Source organism: Morus notabilis, unplaced genomic scaffold (assembly GCF_000414095.1).
Source record: "Morus notabilis unplaced genomic scaffold, ASM41409v2 Scaffold522, whole genome shotgun sequence".
In the NCBI taxonomy this organism is placed as follows: domain Eukaryota; kingdom Viridiplantae; phylum Streptophyta; class Magnoliopsida; order Rosales; family Moraceae; genus Morus; species Morus notabilis.
In genome coordinates this window covers 52,424-72,951 of record NW_010358461.1, presented here as the reverse complement: position 1 = coordinate 72,951, position 20,528 = coordinate 52,424, and the positions used below count along the sequence as shown (strand labels likewise).

At 35.3% G+C, this 20,528-nt stretch overlaps 3 protein-coding genes across 3 annotated transcripts; all 3 read right to left on the bottom strand.

Moving 5' to 3' along the window:
• Positions 1-2,587: 2,587 nt before the first annotated feature.
• Positions 2,588-5,528, bottom strand: LOC21388704 (DNA-directed RNA polymerase V subunit 5A). Its single transcript, XM_010092601.2, has 4 exons — positions 5,234-5,528; positions 3,916-4,092; positions 3,531-3,644; positions 2,588-2,841 (listed from the first exon to the last, which is right to left on the bottom strand). Exons 1-4 carry the CDS (start codon positions 5,510-5,512, stop codon positions 2,716-2,718), a joined length of 696 nt encoding a protein of 231 aa, XP_010090903.1. The 5' UTR covers positions 5,513-5,528; the 3' UTR covers positions 2,588-2,715.
• Positions 5,529-11,371: 5,843 nt separating this feature from the next.
• Positions 11,372-13,164, bottom strand: LOC21388702 (uncharacterized protein At5g39865). The gene has a single exon (XM_010092599.2). The coding sequence runs from the start codon at positions 12,750-12,752 to the stop codon at positions 11,493-11,495; it is 1,260 nt and encodes a 419-aa protein (XP_010090901.1). The 5' UTR covers positions 12,753-13,164; the 3' UTR covers positions 11,372-11,492.
• Positions 13,165-14,837: 1,673 nt separating this feature from the next.
• LOC21388701 (uncharacterized protein At5g39865) lies at positions 14,838-16,630 on the bottom strand. Its single transcript, XM_010092598.2, has one exon. It carries the CDS (start codon positions 16,216-16,218, stop codon positions 14,959-14,961), a length of 1,260 nt encoding a protein of 419 aa, XP_010090900.1. The 5' UTR covers positions 16,219-16,630; the 3' UTR covers positions 14,838-14,958.
• Positions 16,631-20,528: the final 3,898 nt, after the last annotated feature.

The window sequence follows — 20,528 nt, the reverse complement described above, 5'->3', positions numbered from 1 at the left end:
AAAAAACATCTAGAGGAATGGGATTGAAGCCCATGAAAAAATAGGTTGAAGCAATGGGACAACTAAATTGTCTAGACCGGCTGAGTTCACTGTGGGGGTAACCCCAGCCAATTCCTATGATGATAACAGTGAAACTCGTACGAGAAAAAGGTTAAACATTGGTTTTTAATGATTCTTATGCGTCGGATACGTCAGGAATCCGAGCGGAGTAATACGGGTTACTCTTAATTAAGAAATCACCTATGTGAGAGAGAAGTGGGGCCGCTTCAAAGGAGAATTGTGAGGGCTCAATTCTTTAGAAACTCTTGCAGAACCAGGTAGATGTTCATGACCGAAATGAACATAACCATGAGAACAGAACTGTGTCAGGAAGATGTTTGTGTGAAGTATAATAACGTTTACATGAAGGCAGAACAGTTCAAAGACATCGCGTCTACTGGTCAGCCAGTAAAGTTTTTGTATTCTCACAAGGGAAGGTTCAAAGGGTAACGCCTACCTATCCTTTGCAGGCATCGACCACAGAACTCTATCACCGTGGCGAGTCTGTGTTTTTCTTGTCGTCGGTCAATTTTCATTCATGTGGGGGATTGTTGGAAAAATGGTTTGTTAAGCCATTTTAAAGGCCCATTTTGAGCCCCATATTCGGATGGGGCCCAATAGATTTTTAGGACGGGTCTCGATGGATTTGCGTTCTCCGTCGCGAGGAGATCGAAATCGAGTATTCATACACTCAAAATGGTTTTTGGGTGAATGAGAAATTGATGGTCTAAGTATGTTACTTGGAATGGTTAATGTAGAAGAAAATTACAAAAGTCCCACATTGGCTAGGAGTAAAGTCAATGTGGTGTTTATAAGTGATTGCACTTTGAAACTTAGGTAAGCATGTATACTAGAGAGGCTCTCTCATGCGTAGGGGGGTGCGAATCACGATCCCGGCGGGTTGGGGCCTAGTGTGTACGCCCGCGACCTGCGGACACGAATGCCAGACCGAAAAACCCGCTCCGTGCAAGCTTACTTTTGCGATTTTTTATTTTGGCTTTAGCCCAGTCCTTCCAGCTTCTAACCATTTGGCCTTAGCAAATGCTGTGCTTAATGGAGATTAAAGAAGGCTTAATGGGATGCTTAATTCTGAGATTAATTGTGATGATAAAGGCTGGTTATTGAATCAGTTTTTCCATGAACCTGGATGTGTATTGTGGCTGGGGTCAGGAAACGTTTTATGCACAATTAAAATGGAGATTAAGGGCCTTTAATTCCTGGTTTCATAACCTATTTTCCAGAGCCTATATAAGGCGTCTTCACATGAATGAGAGGTACACTTGCACATAAACATATTCTGTTCTTCTCCCATGAGTTCTTCTTCTTTTCCAGTTCGTTGTGTTCTTGTAGTCCGGTTTTGGTGATAGAGGAAAGATCAAGTTCTAGTTCGCCGGACGGTTCCGAAAGTGCATCGAGCTACCGTCATTGTCGTTGTATCCTGGGAGACGGACGTCCAACGTAACCTCAAGCACACGTCGGAGGGGACGAATCTGTATTAAGGAAAACGTGCTCCACGTGCCTCGACATTCTTGCAATTTCCATTTCCGAGTTTTGGTAAAAAGGTTGAATTACAATTGTATGAATTTCGGTTTTGTTCTTCCTTAACTTGTTCCTCTTTTGTATTATCCATACTATTTCGGCTAACAATAAGTCAGGCAGGGTTAAGAGCATGTTCTACTTGAGCGATCACGTTGAAGATGAGCTAATTTGTGCTGCGGACCCTAAGGGCAGATTCTCTGTTGAATCGGACTTTGAACTCGAGCAGATTTGGTACCGATGACACAACTCAATTGGCTATTCGGAAGAGATTGTGGAACTCCTTATTTCATGACAGATTAAGGCTGCTTATGCGGAGAATAGCTAAGGGCCAGTGTCACCCACTTTATCAAGCGTCTTTTCGCCAGGACGCATGGGTTTGGTTGATGGTGGTCATCGGCAAGGGTGGGATTTTCGTCACCTCTCCAAATGATTTGTAACTTTTGGATCATAATTTGTTAGCAAGGAGCTCTTTTGTACCAAGTAAGCATTTCATTTTGTTGTGCGAGCGAGCAAGCAATGATGCCGTATTTAGGAGCATTGACAAAGTCGGCTTTCTGTAGTCAGCAGCCCTTTCTTATATTTGATAATAGCTAATATTTTCAGCCTTGTTTGTCAGTCCTAGCTTTAGTTTCTGTTTGTGGTCGGTCAGTCTGTTTTGCTCTGTTTTTCATTCTGCTGTTTGGATTGTGCTGTGTTGCTCGGTTGGCTTTGTTGGTTTAATGAAATCTGATCCATCAAGAGGGAGGGAAAAAAAAAAAAAACGACCGCAAATTTTGAAGGCAAAATGACAACCTTGGTTGAGGGGAAGTTGCAGTAACATGGTTTGTGGAACGAAAGTCAGAATCTCCATCCACCATAACTTTATCCCCCATGACTTCTTTCACTTTGTTTTACTCTACGACCCTATGTTTTCCTTTTAACATTTCGGGCCACAGATTAGGATATGTAAATTTTGTATTTTAAAAAAAGATTAAAGGAACATGTAATGTAGGCCAGAAAAGATGCATAATGACTGGGAAAAGGGACCAGAAATATCTACCAGCAGTTACAACTCAAAAGGTGCCGATTCGCAAAACACAAACACGGTTTATACAACGTTAACCGTACGCTACAAAACCAAGTCTGCACAGAAAGAAATCACCACACGCAGCGGTAGGTAATATAGGAGTCGGTAATTCCACCACTGTAGATAATCTTTACCACCTGCCCCTTCTCAAGTCCATAGTATCGCGCAATTGCGTCATTCTTCGACATTCGAGGCAGCTGCCAAAGCAGTCACCATTAACATTCAAGTGATACACGCGTTAAACAATAACAAATGCATGTCAAAATGTAAGATATTATCCAACAAAACAAGTATGCAAGATTCAATAGTTTGTCATACCAAGGCACTTCGAAAAATACAGGTAGCTAGCTCAATATGAGACGCAAATTAACAGGCAAAAGGTTTAGCACTAAGCACAAACGTTAAATTTCAACCTAAAGGAAGCAAATGGCTTTCGTGGTATATATGCTAACAGCTAATTAATGTCTTTGGAACTTTGCATAGATTTTTAACCATAAATGGCAAGCAAAGAAAAAAATATATAAATATCAGTAAGAGCTTTATTGGTAGGAAGGAAATGTGAAAGGAGGGATCGGGGTAAGAGGATTAGTAGAAAAATTTTAGGACCTATGGTTGTCGGGCAGGAGGAAGTGGAGGGCTGACTGAATTCAAATACTTCAAAATAACACCAATTTTAACCTCTCCCTGTATGAAGGGATTACAAGAAGCAAACACAATAAAAGAAAGGTCCTCGCCTTCCTCCCTTTTTTCCTCAACTAAGTTATGTACATTTCTTTCCTTCTTATTTTCCTTTCCACTCACCAAACACTGCCTGAGCACAAGCAAGCTGAAAAAGTTCCTTCCTTTCCAAGTATGATACAACATATCCGAGCAAAAGGAGACTGACCTGTTTTACTTCTATGCTGTACTTCTTTAGGAGTTTTTGTTTCTCTTGATCAGTCAACACCCGATGCTTCGGCCTCAACAAATGCTTTGTAATGTTAATAAGCAAGTCAGTAATCTGACACAGAAGGCAAGCCATGAGATATTAGAAGAGTGAAGTGAGAATCAGACCTTCTAAAATTTGATATATCAAAACATTAGCTTAGCAACCGTTACTTTGAATTTTTCACCAAGTAGCAACAAAAGAACAGTCTTCAAATAAAATATAGATCTTTAATTTCTAAACAATAGAAATGAGCCTGGTAAGATATCAGCAATTGTTATGAGAACGTCTCCCGAAAATCTGAAATAGTTTTAACTGTTGTCTCAATTGACATCAAGAAACAAACCTGGAAGATTTCGACTTTAAATGGCAAAAGCTCAACAGCTTTTTGAGCTTGATTCGTCATCTGGCTTTGCAATACCAAAATCAGACCAGTCAAAGTGTTTCTATTAACAATCTGGCCTGCAATGCCTCGGACACTAGTCACTTTCACCACACCAGGCTCACAGAAAATGACAAGAATCTGTTATCAGAACAATGTTAGACGCAATATTCTATATAAGACATAACCAAAGAGTTCTCATCATCATTCTATCAACTGTAGCCAATTCTACAACTGGAGTGCTGAGTCGCTGACTTAATTTTCTTTTTTTTTTTATAAAAAAAAAAAAGAGTAATAAAAACCTGCTCCTTGTTCTGCCTTTATGCCTGAAAACATTAAGTGTATTAAAACCAATATTTGAGATAATGAACAAGAATAATTCTGTAGCACACCAAGTACGTATACCCCAATGTCCAACAAAGTGTTACATAGAAATGAAATCAGGAAAATGCACCCATCGTATGAGAATCCCTTTTTGTCTTCTAGTTTAAACAGCCAGAGAAATCTAATGAAGATAAAAAATTCCTACTAGCACATACTTTACCAGACAGCCATACGAAATAATAATTGTTTTGTTGATGACAGTAGAAGGAATATGAGATTTACTAGTTATTTTAGTTAGTAAAAACGAGCTTTACTCAGTATAACAAGATTTACCAGTTAATTTAAGTCCATAATATGAAATTTACACACACAAAAAAGAAAGGGAAAAAAAAAAAAAAAGCCCCAAAAAATTCGGTAATTTTTCCCCAAATCTCCCAAAAATACCTCACAACTTCAAATATATACACAGAAGTGGCAACTCAAACAATAAACAATCTGTTGTCTATTTATGATTTTGGGTAAGACGGAGAAAAAGAAAGCAACGAACAACATGCAAAAGAACAGTTTGACTAGCAATGACCCATTACTTCTAATTTTTTTTAATTTCAAAATGTCAATGAAGAACAACAGAAAAACACTTTAAAAGCCTAAAACAAAACAAACCCACATCTTTTTTTTTTCTTTTCTCTCGTTTCTTTTCATTTTCCCAAAAAAATAAATAAATAAATAAACAACAACAACCACCACCTCCCAGAAAACCTGAAAAAATGACCATTTATGATAGGTAAAGGGTAAAGGGTATCATTTACTAGTAATGACCCATTAACACTGCTAATTTTTTCTTCTTCTTTTCAAATTTCAACTGAAGAACAACAGAACAAAGGCTTTAAAGGCACAAAACAAAACAAACCCAAATTTTTGTTTTCGTTGTTGAAAGAGATTAGAGATAGTTGATTACCCTCTTGGAAGGGTCGGAGAGATGGGTTACGGAGAAGCGGAGGCGGTCAACGTCGGGGATTTGACCGTAGATTTGACGGAAGTCATGGAGAGAGAGATTGATGTCGGAGGAGGGAACGGAGTAGCCTCTGTCTTTGAGCATTTCCAACAGGGTTATGCGAGACAGAAAGTATCTGTGGCTTTCTACGCTTCCTTTGTCGATCAAGCTGCTCAGGCACGTCCCCAACGTCTCTCCGTTTGGTTCTCCTCCTCCTCCTGAACTCCCACCATTTTCCTCCATTTCTCTCTCTCACACACACATACACACTCGCTCTTTCCGTGCAATTCCGTTGTGTTTGTGCGTGTATTTGTAGGAAGGAGGCTTGGACAATGGGGCACTTGGGCTTTCCTTTTTAATGAGAAAAGGGAAATCGTAGAAAATATGTCAATATGAAAAATTTAAAGAAGTATATAGATTAATTTTTAGTTATAGAAATTAATAGGTTATAACTTGTTAAATTATGATTTATAACCAAATAAGTTATGGATAATTTTATCAAGTTATGATTCATAATGAGATAAATTATGGACAAAAATCATAAATTATGGACAATAACTTGTCAAGTTATGGTTCATAACCAGATAAGTTATGAACGAAAACAGTAATTTAGCCTATTTATTAACTTATATAAACTATTGGCCTATTAATTTTAATTCATTTCAAGTCTTGGCCTATTTCCTTCTTTCTCCCATGAGAAAATTGCATAATTTAGGTGGGCTTCACTTTTATTAATAACTTTTGACGAATCTTAATAAATACTTCTTAAAAAGTGTTTGTCTTAATTTTTATTTTTTTATTTTCAATTAATATACTTTTTAATTAAATAATTATGTTGATAAATATTAATTAAAATTAAAGAATAAAAATTTAGATTTATACATTTTTAAATAGGGCCGGTAATATGGGTCGTGACATGACAACACAACTCGAAAACGACACGAATTTCGCAGGTTAGGATTAAGAAAAAAAAGGTTCAGGTCAGAATTGGATCGACCTGAAATTAATACGAAAAACACAGGTCAATTTCGGGTTGGACCCGCTTAACCCGAACACAACACGAAACTAGTAAAAAATTAAAAAATACATATATTTTTCATTACATATTCTTTATTTTATTATGAACTTGTGATATCATGAAAGTTATACTCAAAATCTTATACTATTATTTACTTAATTTCAATGAATGTTATTGTATTTTAGTGTATTATGAATTTTAAGATATTTCTAATATGTAAAAAATAAATAAAAGTATACAATTTTCGTGTCAATTAAGGGTTCACAGGTCAATGTCGTGTCACGGGTCATTTTTGTGTCGTGTCGTGTCAACCTGTAAAGTGGTCGTGTCGTGTTCGTGTTGCGGTTTTTAAAAAATTTTGAGTCACGGATCGTGTTCGAGTTGACTGCAAATTTAGAAAGAAACGATCAAAACACGACACGAATACGACACGTGACACGAATTACCGCTTCTATTTTTAAAGATAAATTTAGTAATTTTCTCATATAGATAATCGCTTTTACTAGTATAATTATTTGACTAAAAAAGTTATTAATTAAAAATAAGAAATAAAAATTTTAACCTATGTACTTTTATGAAGCATTTGTCTCCTTTCCCCGTTCCACTTTGTTGCGCCTTGGCCTCTGTCCCACAGTGTACAATATAACAAAATTTTTAAAATATTACAAGAATATAAAATTTTGATATCTTTAAATTAATGATTATGTCATTATATAATATAAAATGTGATATATAATAACTATGTTATTTTTATTATATTTAAATTTTGAAAATTTTACTAAATTTTGAAAATTTTACTAAATTTTAACTTAAGGAATGAAATTTTATCATGTAGAGTAATTATTTCTTACAAAAGTGTTCATTATGTAGGGAATGAAGGAAAATATATATATATATTTATAGAAAATGATCATTTTTAAAGTCTATATTTAATATGCCTTTAATCAAATAATATTGACAATCTGTCTATTTTATGGTTATTGAGATATCTTTTTAGATATACTCTTTTCATGTGAATAGTTATGAATTCTTATCATTGATTTTAAGGGTGGTTAACAAAGGGAAATAATGTCATTACAGATTATTTTATAGGCTTACGAGTAAATATCAGAACTTATAAACATTCTTTTTTCATCCCATGCATAATAGATCGTATGTAATTAACTCAAAAAAAAATGTCCACAAATTCTGATATTTGCACATATAAAAAGGATAGTAATATCCATAAAATGGATAACTTAACAATATTGTTACATTCAAGACATATTCTAGACAAAAGGTTTAAAAGTAATCATTTTGTGCAATTATTTCCATAAAAATATTTATGAACTTTCTGTCTTAAAATGTCTACTTTTACACATATACATGTACTTTTTTTAAATAAAATATATAGTAATTGTGATACTGATTATACCCACTTTGTATATTTTGGGCTAATTCCTTATATAATTATTTTTATATACATTTTTTTACTCGACTTGCTTTTTTTATGCCAAAATTCAACAGAACACTGCGTGTGGAAGCGCACGGTAATCAGAATATATTCTCCACCTCTTTCGGTTGGATCTCTAGCTCTGTTTGGATCTCAAACATTGTTTAGATCGAGTTTATATCATTGATCAAGACAAATCCCTAGCACTATTCTGCTGAGAGTCATGTAGAATCTGACGTCAAATTAGGATGTAAGGACCATGCGTGGGGTGATGTTTCGGATGGGAGCAATTTGAAGAAATTTTGTGTTATTGCATTGGCGATTTGATCTTCTAGGAATTTCTTAGTAGTGTGCGGTCTCGCTCTGTAATAAGGTGCTTGATATGGCAAGGCGTGTGCTTGATGATTATCAAAGATGTCGGAAGATGAATCACGTTCTGGGCCAACCTGTTGTGACTCGTGATGTAAATGGGATAATCTTAACAAATACTTCTTGAAAGTGAATGGGTCAGGATTTTTATTCTTTACTCTTTATTCGTAACATTTTTAGTCAAATAATTATACTAACAAAAAGATATTTATCAAGAGCAATGGATAAAAGTTCAAATTCATATATTTTAAGAGTAAATTCTGTAATTTTCTCCGTAAAATGGGAACCACCGGCCCCCTGCAGGAATGTTGGACCTTAACATGAATGCTTCCGTGCATAAGAGACTCAAGACTGTTGGGGCTGCTATTCAAGGTTGTGCTGCTACACATATTGTTGAAGTGGACGCTCTCCGTGTCGTTCAAGCTCTCAAGGTAGGGTTCTCCCATGCAGTTGAAGGTGCTTTAATTATTGATATTTTGAATCTTCCTGTTGTTTGTCCTAGTTGGAAGTGTGTCTTTGTTGCAAGGGAGGGCAAATGGTGTTGCTCATTCTCTTGCCTCTTATAGTTCTCTCTCTGGTGCAAAGTTTGTTAGGATGGTCTGAGCTCCTTCCTTTTTTTTTTTTTATTTGTGAGTTTATATCCAATTTGGCTTAGTATTGATATGATTCTATCCTTAGAAAAAAAAAAAAAAATTATTGATTTTCTTTATTTTTTTTTAACTGATATTTCCTATAATTTTTTTTATTACGAGGTTGATTACTTCTAGAGTTATCTCATGCATTAATCTTGTTGAAATATAAGTCCAATAACTATACAATCTAAATGTAACATTTTTCATATTCCAATATAACATAGTTTGTACGTGTGTAATACTCAATTTATTAAGTGTAAAACTCAATGTCACATGTGTTAGTCTATATTTTTAAAACGTTACACTTAGACAAACTGAATATTACACACAGCAAATGAAGGATGTCACATAGAGAAAAAAAAAAAAAAGAAAAAAGAAAAGTTATATTTGTCCAACTGACTTAGGAGTCCGATTTAAGACAATTCCTAAGATTTATTATAACAATTTACTGCATACTTTTTCTATTCTTAAAATATTATGAAAAAAATTGTCGATGGTGTAATTAAAAAAATATATTGTTGTATTTCAATTTCACTCCTGTAATCGCTCACCCCTTTTTTTTTTTAATAATTAGCCTTTTTCAATAAGCCTCTCTCTATCACTGTAGTCAGCCCCTGATTCTCAGGAACATCCGCCACAATACAAACATCTCTTATCAAATTGTCAAACCTCCATAATTGAAAGGATTAATTGAAAACATAACAAATAGTGTTGTTGATTCTGGCAGCGCAACTTACCCACATATAGAGAGTCAATGGCCTCACTAGTACTACTGCTACATGTATAAGACGAGTGGAAAAAACATAAAAATGAAAATAAAAATTGTTTGGTACGACCGCAATAGAAGCAACCGAATCTGAACATTAAAAAATATATATATATATATATATATTTATATATATAGCATTAGAATTGCCCTCGATAGGCATCAATAAGACTGTATATAGGTTGGGTTTGTGGGAGGTAAAATTTTTTTTTATTCCATTTTAAAAGATGCGGGTTGCACATATTTAGCCCTAATGATGTTAGAAAAATTTCATAACTCAATGATGTTTGAATTGGGTTGGGGCGGGACGGGGTGGGTTGGGTGGTCGGATTCATCATTCAAATAATCAAAGTTTAATCTAATATTCAAAGTTTATCATCAAATAGAAATAATAACTCCAACATTTAAAGTTCATCATCAAATAATACTGATCATCAAATAGAAATAATACTGATAATCAAACATAACTCCAACATTCAAAGTTCATCATCAAATAGAAATAATACTGATTAGTCCGTCATCAAATAGATAACAATTCAAAATTCAATCCAACATTAAACATAAAACAAAGTAGTTCATCTAACATCAAACATAAAGCGAACATAAATTAGAGGCTTAATTCAAATACATCCAAAACAAGCATTGCAACAGCAACCATCCTTATCAGTCCACACTTATAGGCTTTTTATCAGGCATGTTAGTGCGGATTGGGTTTGGGGTATGCAGGTTATTATAGGCTTAACCCACAAACCGCCATAAACACCTTAGATCAGACATTTAATGGGCCGAAAAATATAAAAAATTATGTTATAAGTTACTTTTTTCAGGTTGGATTGGAGTAAAGTGAGTTGAGTTTACGAGTTATTCGGGTTTATGTACAGCCCAATCAATAATTGATAGACACAAATCTCAAAACAAAAATGTAAGCATAGAAGTTTAGCAAATCAATTTTTTGGTGAACAATGTTATAACCACTTAACCAGCGAGCATCATACCACTACCACTTTTTTTTTTTTTTTTGGCTTGGGTTTAAATTTAAGAAACATAAACAATCTTTCGCCTAGAATAATGCAACCTAACAACTTGAGTTGGCAACATATTATTTTTCCTATTTTCTTCACTAATTACGGATGAATTGTAAAACTCAAACATTGTTAATTAAGCGAAGATCAATATAGACTAATGTAGCACTAGTTACAAAGCTAGCGACACTAACATGCAAATTCATGCCATCGCCACCCATTTTTCAACTAGTAAAAATTGTTAGGTCAAACTATATGAATCCGTGTGTAATAACTAATAATGAGTCTGTTAATTAACATATAAAAAAAAAAACACAAAATGAAAAACCTAACAATGAAGATCACCAATTAAGCAGTTTCCTTATAGAAAATAAAGGACAAAAAAAAAACAATAAAATTAACTTTGCCACTCCATCCATTCATAGAAACCGAGGACCCCAAGGCCCCAATATGCACGAGTAACCAAGAGCACTAAAAAGCACTACAGAGTAGTATTACTATTCATAATTATTGTCTATATCATGTTCTCTCACTATATTTTGTTTTTTATGTAATTAATACGTTTAGTTTATGAATTAAAATCATAAGATTAAAATTATTTTTGATTTACATATATTTTTTATAAGAGAAAGACTATAATAAATTATGAATTATGATTCAAATCATGGAATGAATTCTCTTATTAGACGACAATCACTACAAATACATTTTTGGCATAGAAAGCTACATAAATTAAAAATATTAAATTCTTATTCAAATCTTGCTAGAGACCAACAAAATAAAAATAAATAAATAAATAAATTGAAAAACTTCATGGATAATCACAATTAGTAAAAAACCTCGTTCGAGGGATTGGACCCGCCTGTAAGACTTTGAGCATTCTTGTCAACATCTATGTCAAACGCTAGTCGGCCCCTACTCAGACTTTTTTATCATCAAAAAATTCAACCATTCGTAAACTGATGAAAATCCAATATTGCAAATTCAAGAGCAACAAGCAGGGCATCGAATCAAGCCATTCTCATTACAATCCAAGCACCTCTTGAGCCCTCCTTCTTCCTCCTCAAACACCTTTCTACTCCCATTACACCTCGGACACGGCACGAACCTCGCGTCCCCGCAGCCATTGCAGACAAACCCAGCTTCCAATCTCGGCAACCCTTCCAAAAGATAACCCAATTCTCCATTCTCATTAAGCTGCCTAATCTCCTCCGCACCTCCAACATACTTCCCCCTTATAAACACTCTCGGCAAACTCAATCCCCTCCCTCCAAATGCGTTCTCCACTTCCTTTCTGAACTCCGAGTCCATCGAAACGTCCCGCTCGTCGACCGACACCCCGAACCCTCTCAGTATCGCCCGCACGCTGCAGCAATCCTCGTACGTCTTTCTTATCCCTCGCAAGCTCGTGAAGTATACGATGATCTTGTCTTCGGTTCCCGCTAATGGTTTGGAACACCAGAAAGGACTGGAGCCGAGTGATCGGGCTTTGGAGTGTTTGCTGTAACGACACAATTGTCGAGAAGACAATGCTCGTCGGTATGTTAAGCCGACGTTTGGGTCCATTTTGGATAACAGAGATTCCTCGGATAAGTGTTGCCATAACGGCTTTGTTGCGGAGGAAGACGATGAATATGAAGACGGAGATTGGGAATAATGGTAAGAGTTTTCTGTAATGATGGGTTCGGAGTATCTCATGGAATCGAACGAGTTGAGACGTGTTTTCGACGATGGCCCGTCGAAGTCGGTGAAGCGACAGGAACTGGGCTTGGTACGGGATTGAATCGGACGGCCGAGGTTGGAGGAAATCACGACGTCGAAGTCATCGAGGCCGTCCATGAGCTCCCAGGTGTTGATGACGGAGTCAGGGGAGGGAGAGTATTGTACTTGTTGTTGATCTGGTGAGGTTTTTTGGGCGGTCTTGTTTTGGGGCGGTTGAAACGGCGGCGTTTTGGGGGGGTCGATGAGGAGAGAGCCGTAGGTGGTGGAGGTGAGAGAAACAATGTGGTGGGTGTCGCCTTTTTTAATTGCGGGGTGGTGGACGAGAGGGGTGGAGAGAGAAAGTGCTTTTGGGATTGGATTTGGATTTGGTGGTGGTGGGGAAGAAGAAGAGTTTGAAGATTCTGATGGGCAAATTGATGGGTTTGAAGGGCGGTTTTGGTTGTGGTGGTGGTGGTGGTGGTGGTGTTGGTCTGAGTTTTTGGTGTTGAGAATTGTGACGGGTTTTGAAGCAGAACAACCCATTGGGAAAAAAAAAAATGTAAAGAGAGAGTGATAAGTTGTGATTCTATTTATTCATCTTTTTTCTTTCTCTCGCCTTTTTGTGGGGGAAAATTTTTGGTCGGTTTTAGAGAGAGAAATTGTAGTTTTGAAGAAGAAGATTTAGGTCATGGAATGAAATGATTCTAAAAGACGCCTATTTCTCTCCCTCTCACTCTTTCTACTCTACAGGAGTGGATGATATTAGGGTTTTTGGTGGGAGATTTGGTTGGTTTTAGAAAGAAGGGAAATTATAATGTAATGATAATGATAATGTAGAGAGAGAGAGAGAGAGATTGTGGTGTTTTGGGAGAATTTGGAGGACTTGGATGAAAAGGCTATGAGAGGGGAGAGTGAGTGTTGTTATTGGGTGAAGAAGAGCTTTCAAGAGGGTTGGAGTGGGGAAGATAAAGGAAATGAATGCCTTGAGTTGTACAGGACCTTAAAAAAAATTTATAGAAAAGGCAACGCGGTTATCACTTAAAATAGTTTTGTTACTTTGTTTGAATTGATTTGACTAATGTTCAAGCAAAAGAAGGCCAAAAAAAAAAAAAGAATTTGACTAAATAGTAAAATTATAGAAATAGAATTCGGAGTAGAGTCAGTAATATCTACGACATGTTCTTTTCAAAAATAAATTTAAAAAGACACCATACGACAAATCATAATCTGCACACTGTTATCTGATCAGACTTTAACGAAGAAAGTTCTGCGGCTTGCGAGAATAATCAGAATGGCAATCTTGGCTTGTCTTTAGAAAGTTGCCAAAAAAGTTTTAAATGAAAATTTCAAATTCAGTTTTTTTTTGAATGTGCTGTACAACTCCAATTTTTTGTCACTGGATGAAATTAAAAAAAAAAAAAAAAAAGCCACGATCTTTTGAAATTTTTATCTAACTCTTGAAATTATAGTATTATACTAGTGAAATATTTGTTTTAAAGGTTCGTCTTTAGTTTTGAATTATGATTCTCTAGTTCTTTACGGTGTTTTTCTTTTATAAAAAATTTAAATTTCAAAAATCAAAATTAGGAACCATGATTCTGAACTCATGAACCAAATACCCCATGGTTTCTTTCTTTACATTATTCTGTAAGATAAGTCATTTTTTATACAATGTAGGATTGAACTCCGTTATTTCAAATTCAAGTCATATTTCATCCTATACATAATAACTCTGTTTGTTTTGAGGGTTCTAGCATGGTTTAGAATCATAGTTTTTGATTCGTTACAGTGTTTTTTTCTCATAAACAATTTAAATTTTAAAAATCAGAATCATGAATCATGGTTCTGAACCCATGAACCAAACGTCACCTTAGTATTTTCTCTTATAAAAATTTAAATTCAATTTTTTCTTTTTCTGTTACAGTGATTTCTCTCGTATAAATGTATTTTTTACCTCAAATTCTTAACTCAAACGAACAAAGAAAACGAGACTTATATCGTTTGCCAAACCCCATAAATCATTGGCAAATAAGGATTTCTGCATTGACTATTTAAAAAAAAAAAAAAAAAACAACAACAACAAAACAGGTAATCTTGTTGGAAATTTTGCAATTTGGTTTAGTGATATGGTTTACTCATTTAAGATCTAAGAAGAGAATTGTTCCAAAGGAAAAGCAATTTCAATTTTTAAAATTTGGCATTGGATGTAGTAAGAATTAGTTGTTAATTAATGCGACAATTAATTGCGTGTATCTTATGGGTCGGTCCAACTGAGCATTCTGCTCAACAAATGTGACCCAAACTTTGATGGTCTGAAGTTTGAACTACCCTACCATTTCTTAAAGCAATCAAAGAGAAATAAAGATACTGCATATTGGTGTGTTATGCATTATTATTACTCACAACTGTACTTTTGCACTGCCTTATTGTTGGAATGAATTCTCTTATTAGACGACAATCACTACAAATACATTTTTGGCATAGAAAGCTACATAAATTAAAAATATTAAATTCTTATTCAAATCTTGCTAGAGACCAACAAAATAAAAATAAATAAATAAATAAATTGAAAAACTTCATGGATAATCACAATTAGTAAAAAACCTCGTTCGAGGGATTGGACCCGCCTGTAAGACTTTGAGCATTCTTGTCAACATCTATGTCAAACGCTAGTCGGCCCCTACTCAGACTTTTTTATCATCAAAAAATTCAACCATTCGTAAACTGATGAAAATCCAATATTGCAAATTCAAGAGCAACAAGCAGGGCATCGAATCAAGCCATTCTCATTACAATCCAAGCACCTCTTGAGCCCTCCTTCTTCCTCCTCAAACACCTTTCTACTCCCATTACACCTCGGACACGGCACGAACCTCGCGTCCCCGCAGCCATTGCAGACAAACCCAGCTTCCAATCTCGGCAACCCTTCCAAAAGATAACCCAATTCTCCATTCTCATTAAGCTGCCTAATCTCCTCCGCACCTCCAACATACTTCCCCCTTATAAACACTCTCGGCAAACTCAATCCCCTCCCTCCAAATGCGTTCTCCACTTCCTTTCTGAACTCCGAGTCCATCGAAACGTCCCGCTCGTCGACCGACACCCCGAACCCTCTCAGTATCGCCCGCACGCTGCAGCAATCCTCGTACGTCTTTCTTATCCCTCGCAAGCTCGTGAAGTATACGATGATCTTGTCTTCGGTTCCCGCTAATGGTTTGGAACACCAGAAAGGACTGGAGCCGAGTGATCGGGCTTTGGAGTGTTTGCTGTAACGACACAATTGTCGAGAAGACAATGCTCGTCGGTATGTTAAGCCGACGTTTGGGTCCATTTTGGATAACAGAGATTCCTCGGATAAGTGTTGCCATAACGGCTTTGTTGCGGAGGAAGACGATGAATATGAAGACGGAGATTGGGAATAATGGTAAGAGTTTTCTGTAATGATGGGTTCGGAGTATCTCATGGAATCGAACGAGTTGAGACGTGTTTTCGACGATGGCCCGTCGAAGTCGGTGAAGCGACAGGAACTGGGCTTGGTACGGGATTGAATCGGACGGCCGAGGTTGGAGGAAATCACGACGTCGAAGTCATCGAGGCCGTCCATGAGCTCCCAGGTGTTGATGACGGAGTCAGGGGAGGGAGAGTATTGTACTTGTTGTTGATCTGGTGAGGTTTTTTGGGCGGTCTTGTTTTGGGGCGGTTGAAACGGCGGCGTTTTGGGGGGGTCGATGAGGAGAGAGCCGTAGGTGGTGGAGGTGAGAGAAACAATGTGGTGGGTGTCGCCTTTTTTAATTGCGGGGTGGTGGACGAGAGGGGTGGAGAGAGAAAGTGCTTTTGGGATTGGATTTGGATTTGGTGGTGGTGGGGAAGAAGAAGAGTTTGAAGATTCTGATGGGCAAATTGATGGGTTTGAAGGGCGGTTTTGGTTGTGGTGGTGGTGGTGGTGGTGGTGTTGGTCTGAGTTTTTGGTGTTGAGAATTGTGACGGGTTTTGAAGCAGAACAACCCATTGGGAAAAAAAAAAATGTAAAGAGAGAGTGATAAGTTGTGATTCTATTTATTCATCTTTTTTCTTTCTCTCGCCTTTTTGTGGGGGAAAATTTTTGGTCGGTTTTAGAGAGAGAAATTGTAGTTTTGAAGAAGAAGATTTAGGTCATGGAATGAAATGATTCTAAAAGACGCCTATTTCTCTCCCTCTCACTCTTTCTACTCTACAGGAGTGGATGATATTAGGGTTTTTGGTGGGAGATTTGGTTGGTTTTAGAAAGAAGGGAAATTATAATGTAATGATAATGATAATGTAGAGAGAGAGAGAGAGAGATTGTGGTGTTTTGGGAGAATTTGGAGGACTTGGATGAAAAGGCTATGAGAGGGGAGAGTGAGTGTTGTTATTGGGTGAAGAAGAGCTTTCAAGAGGGTTGGAGTGGGGAAGATAAAGGAAATGAATGCCTTGAGTTGTACAGGACCTTAAAAAAAATTTATAGAAAAGGCAACGCGGTTATCACTTAAAATAGTTTTGTTACTTTGTTTGAATTGATTTGACTAATGTTCAAGCAAAAGAAGGCCAAAAAAAAAAAAAGAATTTGACTAAATAGTAAAATTATAGAAATAGAATTCGGAGTAGAGTCAGTAATATCTACGACATGTTCTTTTCAAAAATAAATTTAAAAAGACACCATACGACAAATCATAATCTGCACACTGTTATCTGATCAGACTTTAACGAAGAAAGTTCTGCGGCTTGCGAGAATAATCAGAATGGCAATCTTGGCTTGTCTTTAGAAAGTTGCCAAAAAAGTTTTAAATGAAAATTTCAAATTCAGTTTTTTTTTGAATGTGCTGTACAACTCCAATTTTTTGTCACTGGATGAAATTAAAAAAAAAAAAAAAAAAGCCACGATCTTTTGAAATTTTTATCTAACTCTTGAAATTATAGTATTATACTAGTGAAATATTTGTTTTAAAGGTTCGTCTTTAGTTTTGAATTATGATTCTCTAGTTCTTTACGGTGTTTTTCTTTTATAAAAAATTTAAATTTCAAAAATCAAAATTAGGAACCATGATTCTGAACTCATGAACCAAATACCCCATGGTTTCTTTCTTTACATTATTCTGTAAGATAAGTCATTTTTTATACAATGTAGGATTGAACTCCGTTATTTCAAATTCAAGTCATATTTCATCCTATACATAATAACTCTGTTTGTTTTGAGGGTTCTAGCATGGTTTAGAATCATAGTTTTTGATTCGTTACAGTGTTTTTTTCTCATAAACAATTTAAATTTTAAAAATCAGAATCATGAATCATGGTTCTGAACCCATGAACCAAACGTCACCTTAGTATTTTCTCTTATAAAAATTTAAATTCAATTTTTTCTTTTTCTGTTACAGTGATTTCTCTCGTATAAATGTATTTTTTACCTCAAATTCTTAACTCAAACGAACAAAGAAAACGAGACTTATATCGTTTGCCAAACCCCATAAATCATTGGCAAATAAGGATTTCTGCATTGACTATTTAAAAAAAAAAAAAAAACAACAACAACAAAACAGGTAATCTTGTTGGAAATTTTGCAATTTGGTTTAGTGATATGGTTTACTCATTTAAGATCTAAGAAGAGAATTGTTCCAAAGGAAAAGCAATTTCAATTTTTAAAATTTGGCATTGGATGTAGTAAGAATTAGTTGTTAATTAATGCGACAATTAATTGCGTGTATCTTATGGGTCGGTCCAACTGAGCATTCTGCTCAACAAATGTGACCCAAACTTTGATGGTCTGAAGTTTGAACTACCCTACCATTTCTTAAAGCAATCAAAGAGAAATAAAGATACTGCATATTGGTGTGTTATGCATTATTATTACTCACAACTGTACTTTTGCACTGCCTTATTGTAGTGATAGTTGTCAATTTTTTTAGCATTTTTTTTTAGTCTATGGATTCAGAACTATGGTTCAGAATCATTATCGTTTCACGTGTATTTTTTATGAAAAAAATACTGTAATAAACCACGAACCATAATTGAAAAAAATACTGTAATAAACCACGAATCATAATTTGAACCATGACATAAATCCATCTTCCAAACGCACGAGGCCATTTTTGGTAAGCTTTGCCCCTTTTATTTATTTACTCCTTGAATTTTTAAGAGAATGGTAAATTTCTTTCTTTGACAAGTGAATCTATTTTCATGAAACACTTTTGTGATAACTACAAGCTGCATTGCATAATTTCTAGTTGGAACTTGGAACAACACCAATTCGGATCTGAAATCAAAGAAAAATGCACACATATGAAGAAGCCTTTTTTTTTTCCTGAAATATTAAAAAGCTCAATAGAGCGCTCACAAAGTGAGAATGTGAAGGGTTTTTTTTGTTGTGGTATTTTTTTTTTTTTTTGTGGCTTTAGTGCTTCAATATCAGTTATTAGAATAAGTTCCCCCTGGCAATTGATTACTATTATTATTATTATTATTATTATTATTATTATTATTTATTGCTAAAGGGCAGTTGATGCTTAATTAATTAGATATTATGCAACTTCGAGACCAAAGGCCAAAATAGCAAGTCTATCACTCTACTATAGAAGATAGGGGTGTAATCTATTATTATTATTATTATTATTATTATTATTATTATTTATTGCTAAAGGGCAGTTGATGCTTAATTAATTAGATATTATGCAACTTCGAGACCAAAGGCCAAAATAGCAAGTCTATCACTCTACTATAGAAGATAGGGGTGTAATTCGGCCAGGTAGGGTCGGGTTGAGCCGACCCGCTCAATGCGGGTTGAGAAAATTTTAGACCGCAACACTCTCTTAAGCCCACAAACCTGGAACCTGTCGGGTGATCTCAGGTAGGCTCGGGTTACTCGGGTTGGTGAAAACTAATTTTAATCTATGACTTCGTACCTCTTTCAACAGTCCAAAAGCATAAAATCCATAAACAGTCCATAAACATTAACATAACATCAAATATACCTCTTAACAGTCAATAAAGTCTAGAAATAAAATTAACAATACGTCAAATAAACAGTTTATATAGAGAAAGTCCAGCAAAATAGATTTAAAAATTTAGGGTTACACACCTAAATCGGGTCGAGTCGGGACAAAGCGGGTTTAAAATGCCCGCCCCACCCCCCAACCCACACAGTGCGGGTTAGGACTATTTGAATCTAACTTTTTAAAATTTAAAAAAAAAAAAAAAAAAAAAAAAAACCCCTACGCTTTCAGGTCGGACGGGTTATTCGGATTCGGGCTCATTTCTTACCCCCTAATAGAAGACATTAAATTTTGACACCGAATGTACTAGTGATGATGTTATATCCTTTAATTTCATATCAATAGGAATTAAAGTTCTTTATGCACACACATGCACACGCTCATAAAAGAAAGTTGAAGCTGAAAATTAACCAAAGCAGAATATTTTTCACCCTTATTTTCACCCTTTTATAAAGAATCTTGTTATAAAGAATCTAGTTAATTAGGGTAATGATCGTTTTTTTTTTCTTAAAGAATTTTTTAAGAATCTTGGTGATCCCCATCGAATCTTGTTATAAAGAAAAAAAAATTTTCAAAAATTACAAACGACAAAGTTAATTATTAAAGATATCTATTTGTACTACTTTTACTAAACGAACGTTTAATTTCTTTTTTTTTTTTTTTTGTTATTTTCAGAAAAGCAAACAAAATCTTGAAGATGAAAAGGCAACAAAAATGGGTATTGGAATTTTCTTTGGGATAGCCGAGAAATAATGAGAGGACCTTTTGGACTGAAAGCATGTTTATAATGAATGCAGGCAGTGACATAGAGAAGTTGCCATCAAATGAGTCCTCAACGAGCAGGTTGGGATGGACACATGATAAATGTACAGGGACCACTTGTAACATCATTTTCTTCAATTTAAGCCCAAAAAAATCTACACAGAAACTCCTTTTTGTTTTTATATGGATTTTTTAGCTGCTTCTTCTTGTCCTTGTTACTTTATTTTTATCTCATATTCTCATTCTCAGAGCCATATTAAATCAATTACTTTGGCAGAAGTGCTTGATAATGTAGGAAATTCCTAATAATGAGTTTGGTCACGTACGGCTTGAATGAATCATTCAAGCATTCATTCAACAAGGGAGGAAAAAAAAAATATATATATATATATATATGAAGAAAAAAAAAAGGAAATAAAAGAATTTGTGGGGGTAAAAATTGTTGGAAAATTAATGGCATCGAGTGCGTAGTGAAATTTAAAAAATTTTAATCAACGTCAAAGCCAAACAAGAACATGTTCATGATGCTATATAACATAAATACTAAAGATCTAAA

Coding starts and splice junctions, on each gene's coding strand:
- LOC21388704 (XM_010092601.2), bottom strand. CDS start 5,512: ATGGAGGAAAATGGTGGGAGTTCAGGAGGAGGAGGAGAACCAAACGGA. Junction 4,093..5,233: donor TCTCCGACCCTTCCAAGAGG/GTAATCAACTAT, acceptor TTCTGATAACAG/ATTCTTGTCATTTTCTGTGA. Junction 3,645..3,915: donor TTAAAGTCGAAATCTTCCAG/GTTTGTTTCTTG, acceptor CTTCTGTGTCAG/ATTACTGACTTGCTTATTAA.
- LOC21388702 (XM_010092599.2), bottom strand. CDS start 12,752: ATGGGTTGTTCTGCTTCAAAACCCGTCACAATTCTCAACACCAAAAAC.
- LOC21388701 (XM_010092598.2), bottom strand. CDS start 16,218: ATGGGTTGTTCTGCTTCAAAACCCGTCACAATTCTCAACACCAAAAAC.